At 37.8% G+C, this 17,971-nt stretch overlaps 1 protein-coding gene across 1 annotated transcript in view; it reads right to left on the bottom strand.

Moving 5' to 3' along the window:
• LOC306876454 (uncharacterized protein) overlaps positions 1 to 17,971 on the bottom strand; it is a 77,547-nt gene that overhangs the window by 26,924 nt on the left and 32,652 nt on the right. Inside the window, exons 5-7 of the mRNA XM_079427624.1 lie at positions 12,029 to 12,198; positions 11,689 to 11,846; positions 5,997 to 6,156 (exon numbers count right to left, since the gene is read on the bottom strand). Coding sequence (XP_079283750.1) covers positions 5,997 to 6,156; positions 11,689 to 11,846; positions 12,029 to 12,198 — 488 coding nt within the window. The remainder of the gene's footprint in view (positions 1 to 5,996; positions 6,157 to 11,688; positions 11,847 to 12,028; positions 12,199 to 17,971) is intronic.

A 17,971-nucleotide genomic window follows, 5' to 3' on the forward strand; every position in this document is an offset into this window, starting at 1 on the left:
CCGGTACTTCATTGTTCCAAGGAAGGATGGGGGGCTGAGGCCCATACTGGTTTTGAGTTTCGGAACCTCTCAGCCAGAAAGCTGAAGTTCAAGTTGCTCACAGTTAGGCAGATCGTGTTCTAAATCGGGTCCGAGGACTGATTTGTCACGACAGACCTCTAGGACGTTTGTCCCATGTACCCATCTTTCCCTCTCACAGGGAGTTCCTGAGGCTCGCTTTTGGGGGCAAAGCGTGTCAACCCCGCACTTTCACCAAGTGTGTGGATGCGGCACGGGTCCCGTTGCGACTACAAGGCATCCGCATACTCAATTTTATCAGCGATTAGTTGATTCTCGCTCAATCAGAGCGGTTGGCGGTTCGGCATTGAGATGTCGTTCTCGCCCATATGAAAGGTCTGGGGTTGAGACTAAACGCCAAGAAGAGTGTGCTTTCTCCAGTTTAGAGAACCACTTATCTAGGCGTGGTGTTGGGATTTGACCATGACGCAGGCGCGGTTATCCCCTGCTTGAATCGAGTCAATCCTCACGGCAATCGTGAGAGTGAGTAAAGGCCAGCCATTCACTGACAAGCAGTTTCAGGGACTGCTCGGGCTCGTGGCAGCTGCGTCCAGCGTATTTCCTTCTGGCCTGCTGTACATGAGGCCCCTACAGTGGTGGCTCAAGACCAAGGGGGTCTCCCTGAGGGGAGACTCGCTTTGCATTGTCAAGGATCACGCCATTGTATGGAGAAACCGTGCCTTAGACTTGTGGAGGACACCTTGGTTCTTGTCCTAGGGCCTGGTGCCGGGACCTCCTTGTCGCCGTGTTTCCTTAGCGACGGACGTCTCCCTCACCGGTTGGGGTGCGGTCATGAGTGGCCACCCTGCCCGCGGTCTGTGGAGTGGTTGCCACTTGACGTGGCGTATCAACCAGCTAGTGATCCTAGCTGTGTTCCGTGTGCTTAAGCACTTCCTCCCGGACCTGATAGATCACCACATGCTGGTCTGCACCGACAGCACGGCAGTGGTCTCTTACATCAACCACCAAGGAGGTCTGCGGTCGCGCCCCTTGTAGAAGCTGGTACACCAGACCCTTGTGTGGTCCCAGGGCCAGCTCCGATCTCTGAGAGTTGTGCACATGCCTGGGCATCTCAATATAGGAGCAGACGTCCTGTCGAGACGGGGGCTGAGGCCCGGGGAATGGATGCTTCACCTCGAGGGGTGAAGCAGATTTGGAAGGTTTGGCCAGGCACGGGTAGACCTGTTCGCGACTCGAGAGTCAGCGTAATGTCCCCTCTGGTTTTCTCTAGTTCCTCCAGCTCTCTGGGACTGGATACTATGGTACAGACGCGGCCGAGGCCCCGTCTGTACACCTTCCCTCCCCGATTACTCTGCTCCCGGGAGTTCTGGCGAGAGTGCGCCGGGACGCGGTCAGTCTACTGTTAGTAGCACCGTTCTGGCCGGGCCGAGTTTGGTTCTCGGACCAGATTTCTCTCCTTGACGGCACTCCGTGGCCGATATTGATCAGGAGAGATCTCCTCTCACAGGCCGGGGGCACCATTGTGCACCCTTGCCCGGAGCTATGGAAGCTGTGGGTTTGGCCCCTGAGTAGGCGCAACTCATAGCTTCCGGTCTATCGACCTAGGTTGTCGAGACCCTCCTTCAATCCAGATCTCCCTCCACGAGGAAACTGTATGTTGAAGTGCGGAGACCGCCACCTTGACCCAGTCAACTGCCCAGTTAGTGCAGTTCTGGAGTTCCTGCAGGCCTGATTCTCCGCAGGGTTAACCCACTCCACTACTAAGGTCTACGTGGCAGTTATTTGTCATACCACGCCCTTATCGGTGGCCAGCCAGTGGGCAGATACCCCCTAGTTACATGTTTCCTCCGGTGCGAGGAGGCTGAGGCCCCCTGTACGATCACGTCCCCACATGGGACCTGGCTGCGGTTCTGAGGCTCGGTGTGAACACCTTTGAGCATGACGAGGAGATAACAGATAGACTCCTCACCTCCAAGACCGTCTTCTGGTTAGCCATCATTCTCTGAGGAGGGTGATCACCTTCAGGCCCTGTCTGCGGCCCCTTCGATGTTGACTGTGTGCCCGGTTCGGCGAAAGTCTTTCTCTACCCCTGAAAAATGGGGTACGTACCGAAGGTTCTGACGGTCATACCACAGCCGGTCGTACTCCAGGCCTCTGTCCTCCTCCCTTCGGCCAGGAGTAGCACAACCGTATGTGTCCAGTGTGAGCACTGGGCACGTACATCCACAGAGCTGCTCTGTGGAGGAAGTCGGACCAACTGCTCGAGGGCCTTGGTCCGCCTAAGAGGGTAGGGCTTGGTAGCCCACTCTTAGTAAGTGATGGTGGATGCTGTCAATTTTGCTTACGAGGCCTCTGTGCTTGCCCATCCGTTGGGAGTCAGAGCGCACTCAACCAGAGGTATGGCGGCCTCCAAGGCCTTTCTGGACAGGTGTACCGATACAGGACATCTGCGACGCTCCTGGGTCGTCCACGCCCCTGGCATTCTCCAGGTTTCACGGCCTTGACATCCGAGCCTCTCCAGGCTCCTCTGTCCTCTGGCCTGACATCAGGCAGGGACTTGTCAGTCTGGCCGCGTTGATATAGCGTTCCCATAGCGTCTCCAGACGCAGCTCGACGTTCCTGGAAGGGAACGGCCTAGGTTACGTATGTAACCCAGGTTCCCTGAAGGGAACGAGAGCTGCGTCTCGAAGCCATACTTCCGGCATCCCTGCCAGCGCTTGCTTCATGACGCTCTGCCTCACGTGCTTATATACTTCCTGGCCGTGACGTCACCCCGCCCGTGACGCCTCGCCCTTCTATTGGACTTGTTGTAGACGATGTTCAGAGCGTCGGTTACGCTGATGGCGTTCCCATAGCGTCTCCGGACGCAGCTCTCGTTCCCTTCAGGGAACCTGGGTTACATACGTAACCTAGGTCGTTTTTCCTAATTCTGCTGCTGAGGTACTGTTTTTCACTTTGACATAATTTTCTCTTCTGCCGTACATAGTATCATAGTGCCGTATCTCTTTTGGAAAGTTGTGGAATTACAATTGTGGATTATTAATCTTTTTAATTACACTTTTACAAGTAATAATGAATTTGATGATATCTGTAATTTTATCAAGACTACTCGATTTCACTTGCAGATAATTAATTATATATTACTAAACTCAGGAAAAAAGAAGAAATGTCCCTTTTTCAGGATGTAGTAATTTAAAGATCATTTTGTAAAATCCAAATAAGATCTTGGAAAGCGTTTAAACAATGTTTTTCAAAAAATCATAAGTCTTGCACGTACACCTGTGGAACAGTCCTTAAGACACTTACACTGGGTCCTAACTACATGCGACGCGACAAGATTCCAGTGACAAGCAATTTGGGTGTCCACATCAGACGATGCTTGTACATTGTAAAAAGAATGGCCTCTATGCTAATATTAGTATGTTTCTTTCTTATTCCGAGGCCACCAAATCCAGTCCGTATCCAGCCCAGATGGTCACTGCAGTCACCCAGATCCAGTCTGTATCCAGATCAGATGGTGGATCAGCACCTAGAGATGACCTCTACAGCCCTGAACATCAGCGGAAACCAGGACACCTAGATGAGCCCCAGAGACAGATCCCCAATGAAGACCTCGTCACCTAGACGGCCATCGGGACAAGACCACGGGAACCAGATCCCGTGTCCTCTACTCAATCTGACTTTGCTGCAGTTGGAATTTAATTGCTGGTTTGGTCTGGCCAGAGGAGAACTGGCCCCCGACTGAGCCTGGTTTCTCCCAAGGTTTTTTTCTCCATTCTGTCACTGATGGAGTTTTGGTTCCTTGCCGCTGTCGCCTCTGACTTGCTTAGTTGGGGACACTTAATTTCCAGCGATATCATTGACTTGATTGCACAGATACTATTTAAACTGAACTGAGCTAGACGATGACATCACTGAATTCAATAATGAAATGCCTTTAACTGAAAATTGAGTGTTTAATCTTGTCATTTTACATTATTGACACTATTTTCCTATTTTGATATTGTAAAGTTGCTTTGACACAATCTGTATTGTTAAAAGCGCTATATAAATAAAGGTGACTTGACTTGTCTTGTAACCCGAAGTTGGTGGGTTTCAGTCTCAGGTCCAGTGGGGTTGGGGGAGTTAATAACCAGCGCTCTCTTCCACCTTCAATACCATGACTGAGGTGAGACCCCTGAGCAAGGCACCGAACTCCCAACTGCTCCCATAGTTGGCCACATGTCACTTCACACCATTTTCTTTGCATTTACATCTTTTCACTGTGAATTAGGAAGGAAAGTACCTGGGCTGACTCTCAAATTATACTTTTACTAGAAAGAACTTTAAAAAAAAAAAAGGAAGTCAATGGAAAAACTTCACTACGCAATAGTACGTAAATTGTGGACAAGTGAGCCTCTAGCTCCCTTTCATTTTCAGTTTAAAGCCCTGCGTTTCAGGCCGAGCCTAACAGGGCCCAACTTATTTTCAACCCTAGGGTCAGGCTTCGGGCCAATTTTCAGGTCACAGCTCACAGGCTCTAGTGCAGTTTTAGGCTTCTCCTTATTTTTATATTTTAGACATCCATCAGTTAAGGTGACGGAAGAGATGTGCTGAGCTGGTGAAAACAACATGATACCATGCTACCGTGAGTGTCAAGACCGGCTCTCACGGTGTTTAATGTACTCGCCAGCAGCAGAAGCAGCGAGTGTGCCTTCAGCACAGTTGGAAGAGTTAAGAAAGGATTATTATAATAATTGTTTAGTTAACTGAATTGTTAATTGTATTACTTAAATATATAATATTGAGCCTTTAATATTTAGGTTAGCCTATTTCACGCTCAAGTGCAGGCATGAAGCTTGCCGCAAAGCACAGGAAAATGAATGACTATGAATGTGTCATGGGAGAAAAACATAGTAAGGAGATATTTTAATTATTTATTTTTAAACTAGTATTCTCTGTGTGAGTGTCAGCTGCTGTTTTAGTGCTGTCAAACGATTAATCGCATCCAAAATAAAAGTTTTTGTTTACATAATATATGTCTGTGTATATTTATTATGTATAAATAAATACACACATACAGTATATATTTTGAAAATATTTACATGTATTTACATGTATATATTTATATTAATATGATTTATATATAAATCTATTTAACATATAGACAACATTTTTTCTTAAAAATATACATGAATGCATGTGTATTTATATATACATAATAAATATACACAGTGCACACACATATATTATGTAAACAAAAAACTTTTAATCAAACAATTAATCGTTTGACAGCACTAGTTTGTTTTAAAGCAGATATTTCAATATTTTTATGGATATATTTCTCACTTCAGTGAGGCAAGCACCCTGTATGCTGTGTTTTGGTTAATTTTGTGCAGATTCCATTTTTTTAAAGTTCTAACTAGTAAAAGTCTAATTTGAGAGTCAGCCCCAGTACTTTTCTTCTTAAATCACAGTGAAAAAAAAAAAAGGTGTCACTCCCTACTTATTAACAATATGTACTTACTATAGAGTTATATTTTGGTTTAGGCTTGGTTGCTTGTTGACTTGGTTTTATTGACAAAATTTCATAAAAGATTTTCAATTTTCAGTCTATTTGATCTTAATAACTCTTCCTCCACTGCGAGTAATCCTAACTCTTTGACAAGCAAAGTTCAAGTGTTTGCTTTCAAAGGGACCAGAATTATACATGTAGACAAGAGGTTTTAGGAGCTACAGCCATTTAAATTTGGATATGATATTTTTGACTTTCATGATGGTTGAGGGGTTGATTTTGTATGAAAAGAATTTTAAAGTCTGAAAAAAATGAATAAATAAAAAACCTGACACACACACAAAGGGCTGGCAGTACATACATGGCAAATGTTTAAATGACTGCATGTTAAATAGTTTTACTGAATTAATTCCAGAGGCAATTAAAAAAATATGGAGAATATAGTTATGTAGAATATAGCTATTGTTAAAGGTATTTTTCTTACTTCCTCTTGGCTCCTCTTTACTAGTGTATTCACACTGCCAAGCAGATGGTTGAGTGTTGTGGTTGGAATTGATTTGGGGAAGTACTTTAACACAGTACTGATTACCAGGCTGAAGATTCTGCAGGACATACTGTTTACTTGATGTAGAGATCTGGTTGGCCTATATGATTAACAAGACAACAGTAAAAGACTTTAGAAATTCAGCTGATGTGATGTTACAAATATAGCAATCAAGGAATATGTAAGCATTCAGTAATCAACAGCAATTAAATTAAATAGAGTATTAAATAATATTCAATTATTAAATGGTTTAATTATTTAGTAATATCTTACAATCCAGATTAATATTTGTTCTTTACAAAGAGATCTCAACCAGCCTAAATAAAATAATAGATGGTTAAATCTCATGAAAACTGAAAAACACTAAATTAATTTGTAAATAAATAAATGCTGGAGGTGTGGGGAGCAAAGCTGACCATACAACTTTTGCAGTCTGTACATACAGTATCTGTTCACATCTCAAAATATGTGTTCTGGGGTTTCATGACCCTTCAACTTTCACAAACCAATTTGCAATATCAAGCGGCAAAACAAGCTGTTTTGTACAGCTAAAAATAGCTGGAAGCGAATGAGACCAGAACCAAGACCCATAAAATTTACAAATAGCCATGCCCATTTTTACGGGAAAAATAAGGTGGATATACTTAATGCATCAACACAAGGATAACACAAATAAAATATTTTTATTCACTAATTTAATCTACTAATGAGAGAAATTGCACAAATCGGAAAATGTCTTTGTTGTCAGCTGATCCCCTTGAAGGACCCCTGAGATTTTCAGCTAATATTACAATATTTCAATAATGCTTACACTTGTCTTCCTTGTATTGATAATACAGTAAGACATTATCCGATATCTCAGAAATCCTTCATTCAATAATCCTCCTGGATTGTACTTTACTGTTAAAATGAAATTCCTTTGCTGAAAAGGTGTTATATATCGATCACATGTTCAACATGGAGTACCGCAAGGCTCAATGCTACGACCATTGCTTTTCTCCCTGCTACTCTTGGGATTAAAAAAAACATGGTAGTTTTCGCAGATGATACTCAATGCATAGTTGACAGCCACTTAGAAATCAGATGACTAGTAACTTCATACTAATAAATTCAGAATGAATGAAAATAAATAAAAAATACTGTACGGTTTAACTCATGATGAATGTTCTGTTAAGTCTCTGTTGTCAGTCAAGTCCCTGGGTCCCTGGCAATTTGTTAAAGCCACATTTCTAGCCATTTGCAAAACTCTGTTTTTGCATGTGAAAATTACAACATATGCTCTCTATGTCAAATCCAGAAATGTTAATTCATGCATTTAAGACCTCAAGGCTAGAATATTGTAATGTTTTACTGGGTGGTTGCCCTGCAAGCTTAATAAAATGAACTGCAGCAGCTAGAGTTCTTACTAAAACCAGGAAATATGACTGTATTAGCTGGTTCTGTCAACAATGAACTGGCTCCCTATTAAACATTGCTGGTTACTTATAAAGTCTTAATTTATTTAGCGCCTCAGTAATGCTATAGCATTATAGTTCTTCATGTGGAAGGATGATGCATGATGTTGCATATTAAGCTTTGCTTTAAACATTGGTACTTTTGTTATCTTCAAACGTAAAAGTTAAACAAAAACAACATACAGAACACAGAAATATTTTTTCAAGATACAAAAAAATGAACTGTACAACTGTACACTTGATAAAAAAGAAGAAAAAAAACCTAATTTCATAGAAAAAAAAAAACATTGTACAGAAAAAAAGTGTACAGTTTAATTTTTTTTTTTGCATCTTGAAATAAATATTTCTGAGTTCTGTTTTCCTCTGTGTTGTGTTTGTTCATTTTTTCTGTTAGGAAGATAACTGAGCCTTTAAATCTCCTTTGTATAAGATATGCTTATAAATCAAGAGCAAGGCATTTATAGCTTTATTTATAAACTTACTAATGACTATTAATATTGGGACAATGCTTTATAAAGGATGAACTGACTATTTACTAATGCTTACCTAATGATTCATAGCATGCACTTATTATAAAGTGTTACCCTTTTATCTTAATTCTTAACAGTTGGACTTGTGGAAAGGATAATTCTACTCCGGACGAGTGGTAGCACAACGCGACAAAAGCGGTGCGACGCAATGTTAATTTCGTTAACGAAGACGGCGATGAAAAATGTTCGTTAACGAAATTTTTTTCTGTGACTACGACGAGACGTTGACAAGCTAAACTAATATCTGGTGATTAAAACTATGACGAAATGTATGCCGTTTAATTGTTAACAAGACGAGACAGGACTAGATGTTAATTTAGAAATATCGGACATTCAAAATACATGATGTCTTCATATCTTCATAGGCTGTCTTTCATGTGCATCCCTTCTCCTTGAGGGCGTCTGCACTCTGTCTGCATATCTCAGGCAGGCAGCCGCAGCTGACATCACGGGTACGGGTAGTCTAGGTTACCAAAACTCGAACTTGCGAGCTCGCTGCAACAATGGCTTCAGCATTAGGAAGGAAAAGAAGAATCGACATATGGAAGCATTTCATTTACAATTCATCTGAAGGGAAGACATTGTGCAATGTCACAGTCACAGAACACGGAGAAAAGCCCTGTGGCTATAAATTATGCGGAAAGAATACAACAAACTTAAAAAGGCATCTGAAAGCACATCACCCTGCTGTTTATGCATCCTCCGTCACGGTAAGTAAACTGTGTACAATCTTATGTAAAAACTTTTCTTAACGCTAGTTCAGTGTTACTGAATGTGTCAACATGGGTAAATTCGGTTGCAATGTTGGCTTAGCCAAGAAGCAATATTTTTCTTGCAAAATACAAGATTTTAGCTTTCTGTTAACTAAGTTAGCTAATGTTAGTACAATTCAATTTACATGTATTTGTATAGCGCTTTTCTCAATGCTTTTTAAATCTGCTTTACAGAATATGCATGTCTTAAATAATACACATGTCATGCATCTTCCGTAAAGCTGAAACCATATGTATTATGAAAAGAGCTATACACATACATGCAAATTGACTTAACATTAGATACATTTGAACTAATGTTAGCTAATACAAGTTAGCTAACTTAGTGTTATCTTACAGTGATTTGTTATCATAGGTGACTGTGTGAAAGTAATGGCCATTTCAGAAGATACGGTTCAACTCCAAGATAATAGAAATCTATAATTAATATCAGCATATGTTTAATTTCAGTTCTTTTGTAGCTTTTATGATATGTTTTTAGTGAGTAATTGCAAATCCAATCTTCTTTCTCTTCAACCAGGTCCAAGAGAAGACCATACAAAAACAGAAACAGGGTGCAAAACCACAATCAACTATACCAGTGGCGTTCTCAAGAGTGTCAAAATATAAAGTAGATTCAAATGTTATTTTGCTTCAAAATATGTACAGCCTTAATGGTTTTATCACATTATGTTTAAAAATACTGTACTTGAACAGAACAATAGTTTAAAGTACTGTCCTCTTGAATGCACTGGCAGAGTGATATGTCAGACTCAGGAATATGTTCATCAGCCATTGCATTCCATTTGGACATGTGTTCGTTCGTTGCACTTTTATTTGAAGTTTCAAATAAATGCTGTTTTCCACAACAGAATTGTTTTTTTTACTTGATTCTTTAACTATAATAACACTTTTATCTATCCTTAATATATGATCCTACCTTATAAATTAGCAGACATCACAGCATATAGGCTAACTAACTAAGTAAAAGCGATATGTAAAATTGCACAAGTGCTACTGCTAAGAGTACAATTTCTAAACAGCCTGTTACCTTGATTCAAATTTCTCAGAATTGTATTGGTCTAAAGAGAGAAAAATTATGACTATTTTTGACTAAAGACTGCATATAAAATGGCTACCAAAAGTAATGTTGGTAATTGCAGTTTGACTAAAAGTTGACAAAAATGCAATTACTTTTCGTCGGCTAAAACTAGACTAAAACTATGAAAGACAAAAATGACAAAAATGTGACTAGAATGCATTTTCGTCTGAAGATGAAGACTAAGACAAAATCAAAAATGGCTGTCAAAATTAACACTGGTGCGACGTGAGGTCCTATTGTCTTTTGTCACATCATATGATCGCACTGCTCGCATCCAGTGTAACGTTAGATGTGGCGTTACAGTAGGTTAAACCATAACATGGAAATTTGATCGCGTGAATTGTGTCATTGCGACATAACACATACTTACAGTGTGTGTGTTTCAAAAACATAATCATCCTCTGCTTTTTTCTGGGGTGCATTTTACCCCAGACTGCCAAAGAGAAAAGAATTGAATGAATGAAACCACGAGAGCAACGGGAGATTTGAAGCTCATGGCAGACGCGCCCAAGAGATGGTTCGCCTTGTGATTGGTTGAATGTTAGTTCACTCAGATCTAAGTAACAAATCTGAGAACGTGGTGGAAATATTGTCGGTGGGTTAAAGTGCGGGGGACAGAATCTCCTGTTTCTAACAGTGCGGGGAACGTTTACAGGTTACTCTGGGGTGGTGAATGCGCAGTGGATAAGACACATGCCTTTGGTGTGAGAGACCCGGGTTCGAATCCACTGTGAGACACCAATGTGTCCCTGAGCAAGACACTTAACCCCTAGTTGCTCCAGAGGCGTGCGACCTCTGACATATATAGCAATTATAAGTCGCTTTGGATAAAAGCGTCAGCTAAATGAATAAATGTAAATGTACTCAATCAAAACTCACTTGTCTGACAGTCACTGCGACTCAAAATGAGCCAATATAATGACATATATGATTCAATGATGCTGGCTTTTGCCAACACTTTCAGTGCTCCAGTTACTGTAACGCTACACTGAACTGAGGACCTATGAGACAGTGATATGCATATATGTGACCCTGGATCACAAAACCAGTCATAAGTGGCACGGGTATATTTGTAGCAATAGTCAACAATACATTGTATGGGTCAAAATGATCGATTTTCCTTTTAGGCCAAAAATCATTACAATATTAAGTAAAGATCATATTCCATGAAGATATTTTGTAAATTTCCTACTGTAAATATATACAAACTTAATTTTCGATTACATTTACATTACATTCACATTTAGTTATTCAGCAGACGCTTTTATCCAAAGCGACTTACAAATGAGGACAATGGAAGCAATCAAAATCAACAAACGAGCAATGATATGCAAGCGCTATAACAAGTCTCAGTTAGCATAACGCAGTACATGTAGAACGTTTATTTTTTATTATTTATTAGTAATATGCTAAGAACTTTATTTGGACAACCTTAAAGGCGATTTTCTCAATATTTAGATTTTTTTGCACCCTCAAATTCCAGATTTTCACAAAGTTGTATCTTAGCCAAATATTGATAAATAATAATAATTTAAATAAACAAATATGACTGGTTTTGTGGTCCAGGGTCACATATAGAAAATAATGGTCCTAAAATAGGCCTAAAACTTTTCCATTTTGTGGAAACTTGACTTGGACATGTTTTCATGAGATTCACCCATTCACTACACCTCACAGCATTAAACAAGAGGAGAGTTTTCATGAGTTTCAGTGAAAAAAACCTGAAATTAGCAAAGTCACTTATCTTATTCTGTTTGAGCAGATACAAAAGACTCCTTTCACAGGGATACTTACCTCATTCTGTCCAGCTTTCTTCCAACTTATATTGAAGGCCACAGAATTATAAAACGGATGCAGTTGATCTACTTTCTTTGATTCACTGGGTAGAGAGATGTTGATATTCAGACAGTGTCCACAGCCAGACAGAAATATAATGGGCGGACCTATAATTGCTTAAAAAAAAAAAAAACATACATAAAACACACACAATGAAATACATTTTATAAGACAAAAAAAACTACAGTAGATCTTGACAGACATGCACATGCAAACTGACAAAGAAAATATGAGTAAATGTATTAACTGTAAAACTATCTTCACGTCACAAACACCACATGGATATTCAAGTACTTACTGTCTTCATATGGTGTAATGCTTTTATTAACTATTGAAGATGTCATGTTGTCAATCGATGCCCAAAGAAAGAATGTGCAGAATGCATAGATGTCTTTAAACGTTTCAGAGACATCTACTGTCGTATTTCTAATGTTCAGTCGCAGACGTTGAGGTTTTCTGTAAGAACAGCTATAAAAATAAATCAGTCTCTTTAGTAAGATGGGCATAACAGGAAAAAATGTTGAAAAAAACATGTTTGATATTTTGCACTAGGAGAAACTTTGTGTGATACTGACAAAAGGAGAGTTGTCTTTTACAGTTACAGTGGGTTCAGGAAGCATTCACACCTTTGAAAATGTCTGTGTGAGCTTTGCATATTTGTGGACTGTGGAATTTTAGCTTCATCCTTCCAAACTGAATGGAGAGCACTGGTGGAAAACCACATCTGGGGCCATATGTATAAAGCCGCTCAGAGTAAAATTTTTGTCCTAAGTGTGTCAAAAGTCTAAGAATGACGTAAAGTTTACTCTTATTCCTAGACTTAAGAAAAAGAGTGATTCATAAAGGTTCCTAAGTGTTAAGACTAAGTCTTGAATCAGAAAGAGCTTTTATTGCCAAGTATGCTTGCACATACAAGGAATTTGTTTTAGTGTCATAAGCTTCCAGTTCACAGAGACAACAACGACATACAGACAATAAAAATAAAAAATACACATATGTAAATATAAACCAAAAATTGAAAGAAAAATTTTAAACATAAATGATTTTATGTACAGTTGTGCTATAGATGATAGAATGAAATAGAATAGAAGGAGATGCAGGGATGTACTAGGATGGAGGTGGTAGCAAATCAATATAAGGTTATTGCACATTGTTTTTGCATAATAAAAGAGCTTTCCTAACCTAGTTAGGAGTAACAAGATGGAAGCAAAGAGGAGGCAAACACTTTCCAGCGAAGATATGACATATTGGGAGTTATATGATTATATGGAATTGATAAAACGATACAAACTTCAAGATCAAAAAGTGTTGTTTTTTTTATTTAATACATTTAAATATTAAAATATTTCTGTCTTAATCAAATTATTTTATTGTAGTTACATTAAATGATTGGTGTTGTGCTGCTGTGACTTTAAATGAGCAGGCTCACTATTGGCTGATTCAGAGGTCGAGGTCAGCCATTTTGTGTTGACATCATTGTAGCTTTGACTTAAGTGTCAAAAAATTCTTAGTACAAAGTAGAACTTTTCTAAGAGTAGGAGACTTTTATAAAGAAGCTAAAAGCAACTTTCAGCAAAGGCTAAGACTGATTCTTAAGTGATGACTGAGGTGACACTTAAGTGTTGTGAACTATGGACTACAATGATGTCAACACAAAATGGCCAACCTCAACCTCTGAATCAGCCAATAGTGAGCCTGCTCATGTAAAGTCACAGCAGCACAACACCAATCATTTAATGTAACTACAATAAAAAATTATTTAATTAAGACACTGAAATATTTTAATATTTAAATGTATATTTTTAAATGCTTTGCATTGTGCAAAATTATCACAAATGATTAATGATGCTTAATTTTCTATTGATATGTCTCGTCGTTTACAATTGGAGCAATGATGTGAACATGAGTTCCATCAATGGCTCCAACAACTCCAGGAAAGCCCACAATCCTCACAATCACAATCCTTGTTTTTGCAATATGGTTTGGCGGTCAGTTGGAAAGTCAATAAGCTGCCATATAGTAAAAAAAAAAAAAAAAAAAGTTATGTCCTGCCTAGGAAATTTGACATCTTCACCCAAAATAAAATGTGCAAGATTTTGTAAGCATATTGCATACTTGCTTAGAGTCAGTTGTTTTATTTGTGATAATAATGCAATGAAACATGCCAAACTGTGTGGCCATAATTTTTGGCCATGCTGTCATACACAGAAATTATGAACAAATGCAAAAACAAAGAGGACCAATGAAATGTTAATAACTTATATTGTAGTCAGTGTGCCAATGTTACCAATTTTAGTGATTTTGTCACTAGATTTAGTGATTTCCTCATCCCTTTAGAGACTTTTTTTTTTTCAAAATCAATTTCTTGGACAAACTTTATCTACTTTCCAAGACTCTCCCATGATGTCATAAAGGAGAGTTCACTGATCTAAATAAATATAGATCAGTGAACTCACCTTTATGAGGTCACCTAGCAACATTAAGTGACCAGTTTTAGCTACTTTCAATTGAAAGCATTTGGCACTGGTCAGTGTTTTTTTGTCCTTTGTATTTTAATGGTTTAAGTGAAATGTGAGGTCATAAAAAAAAAAAAAAAAAAATCCACACATTACTTTTGGCCACTGTTGTGTTTGTTGGGGTTAGTTCCATAATATGCAAGACCCTGCTTACAGTGTCATCACTGGTGCATTGCTGCATTTTTCAAATTTTCCTCCAAAAATTTTTTAAAATGTAATTACTACTTTCATTTCTGCAATTAGAGCATTGACCTTTTTTATTTTTATTTTTTTTAATTCTTTATTTGACAGGGACAATAGACAGTCCGAAAACTGCCCCAGAATTAGCTAGAGCTAAATTTCATCTGCTGTCCCTGGGCAGGAGAATACAAAACAAATTGTGACAAAAAAAACATCAGTATAATACCATTTACAGTAAAATCCCTCCAAAATTTAACATAAAAATATGATTTCTCACATAGAAACCACAAACCAAATTTCTACAAAATATCCCCTATAAATAATGCAAAGCATCATCCTACAAACAATTCTAAAAATTTTACAACTCAATTTCATTAAAAACACAGACTCGTTTTTAACCATGATTTCAAATGTAACTTAAATTGTGCTAAAGTAGAACACTGTCTTATAGTAATTGGTAAATTATTCCAGTTATTAACAGCCCTTACAGAGAAAGCTAAATCAGTAGCTCTAAAATTCACTGCACAATCAGCTCTAGTTTGTCTTATATTTTCAGTACAAGAAAAAACAAATTCCTTTAAGGGTGAGGGTGCAAGATTGTTAACAATTTTGTACATTAGACAACAATTATAAAACGCAATAAAATTTTCAAAAGTAAAACAATTATACTTATCAATAATCAAACAATGATGATACCTGCAAGGTTTCCTATCAAATACTTTTAGAGCACGTTTATACAAAATATATAAAGGTCTAAGAGCTGGTCCACTGGTGGTGGACGAGGAGACACCACCCCTCACAATGTAGAGCGCTTTGAGAGTTAGAAAAAGCAGAAAAGCGCTATATAAATGTAATGAATTATTATTATTATTATTAAGAGCAGACTTTCCTGCTTGCGACCATGAAGTAATACAATAAGAGAAATTAGAAAAGATCAAAGAATTAAAAAAACTCTTGAGGCTTCTATTGAAAGTTGACTCCGTATAAATTTAAAATTTCTAAGTTGAGGTGACACTGCACAAACTATTTTTCGAACATGCTTTTCAAATGTTAAATGAGAATCTAAAATAACTCCAAGATACTTAAAATTTGGTACAATTTGTAATTTTTCACCATTAACTAATATAGCTGGTTGGACCTCCTTTTTTATTTTAAAATACATACATGCACTTTTACGATCATTTAATGTTAGGCAGCACTGAGTAAACCAATCTAAAATTTTTGTCATTGCAATAGATAATTTTTGTGCCACCTTTTCTTTTGTTTTGTCGTGTACATAAATCACAGTGTCATCTGCGTACATTTGAATATGCACATCAGGACAAACATCTGGAAGATCATTCAGATACAAACTAAAGAGTAATGGCCCTAGGGTTGACCCCTGAGGAACCCCTGTGGGACAATCTTGTAAAGAAGATATGCATGTATTAATCCGGGTACACTGTTTCCTTGACGTAAGATAAGACTCAATCCATTTTATTGTATCTTCTGAAAAATTAAAATGTGACAATTTAGATAATAAAATATTGTGATTTAGTGTATCGAATGCCTTTTGTAAATCAAGGAACACAGCACCAACAACCCCACCCTTATCTAATTTTGACCAAATTTGCTCAATAAAATAACATACAGTAGTTTCTGTCGAATGCTGTTTACGAAACCCAAATTGCATAGGACACAATAAATTATGTATATCTAAGAAATTCACAATTTGATCAGTTACTACTTTTCTACTATTTTAGAGACTACTGATAGAATTGAAATCGGCCTATAATTTACCACATTAGTTGGATCACCTGTCTTAAAAACTGGGGTAACTAACCCCGTTTTCCAACAACTTGGGAATGTAGTTTGTGTAATTGATAAATTCATGAAATGAGTAATTGGTGCTAAAAAGATATCACTATTATTTTTTTTAAATTACAGTCTAAACCATCTATATCTTTGGCATTAGAAGTTTTTTAATCTTTTATAATATTCTGAATTATACTCTCTGTAACTGTTGTCAAATGAAATGCAGATTTTTCTAAATTCACTAATTTAATTTCTTTATGTCTTATTCCAAATTTATCACTCAAAGTTTGAACTGAGTCAACAAAGTAATTATTAAATGCATCAGCAACTTTGTCAGATTTATCAATTATACTTCCTTTAAAATCCAATTCTAAACATTTATTACATGATTTAATGTCTTTCTTTATCAATTTATTAATAGTTTGCCATACCCTTTTACTATTGCCTTTAGCCTCATTTAAAATATTAACAAAAAATTGTGCCTTAGCCTGCCGTAATGTCTTAACTACCTTATTTCTTAACACTTTAACCTTCAACCCCATTTAGGGCCTCGCAGGTGAAAATAACCTACCTGAATTAAAATGGTAACAGTTTGTGACAAAGTGTGCTTACACAAACAAATTAGGTATCTTTGGAAAGAAGAGACTCTGGGCTTTACTATCTATCATCCAGAGTTGATAATGCTCAAAAAGATAAAAAGTTATAGACACTGACGTGCCTTGAAAAATATTTTTCCACACTGAATGTTTTTTTATTTCATATACAAATACATGAAATAAGTCCTGGAGCAATCCAGAAAAGTAATGGATCGAAAGCCATGTGTCTCATCAGTTCATATTTCAAATTTGAAGAAGATACCATGAAAAATGAGATTCCTGCAATATTTTTTCTGAAACTATTTATAGTCCCCCCACCCCCCTGTTTGAGGAAAAATAACCACCAAATGGATTGCAGAATTATACAAGCTATTTTAGTCATTATACATGTTCCTGCATAGTTTTTCAATTATAAAATAATAGACAGATTTATTTGAGCACTAAAAAATACAAAAATAATTATTTGAGTAATAAAAAAGGAAAAAAAATAGAAAAAAATGCTTTGTATATAGTATGTATACTGAAGTATTCTTCGTTATTCGTTATTACAATGATAAATATCACTGCCAGACGTGAAGTGATATTGCCAGACATGGTCATAGAGTCAGTAAACACACGCTGATGTGCTTCCATTCAGATTATAATCAAACAGATGGGCCATATAATCAATAATAGCTGATCAATGAATCACAATGATAGCCGTCATAGAGTCGCTAATAAACACGCTGATGTGCGTCCATACAGATTATAATCATGCAGACACGGCCACATTCCCCACACAATACACACACACACATATAAAAAATGTAGAAGAAAAAAAAAAACAGTTTTTTATGGATAAAGCAGATCGCTAAGTTATGCCCCGCTCAGATGACAGCGTGCGTCACAGAAGCGTCACTGCCGGCAGGAGGGAGCGCCAAATTCAAATAATCTATATTCCGCTTTTCTGAGACTTTTTTTTCCGTAGACGGTCTCATTATGTTTGTAAGACCGTATTCTACAAAATCGTTTTGTTTTTTTACCACCAAGACGCTGTTTTTGAGCGTAATTTATTCCATAACGGACGCGAACAATAACTCTCTGAAGAAATGAAACGTAAACAAAGGAATATTCATCCTTATTACAACGTTATTGTTTCGCTGGACTAAAAGTGCT

This window comes from Barbus barbus (assembly GCF_936440315.1).
Source record: "Barbus barbus genome assembly, chromosome: 10".
NCBI classification, from domain to species: Eukaryota; Metazoa; Chordata; class Actinopteri; order Cypriniformes; family Cyprinidae; genus Barbus; species Barbus barbus.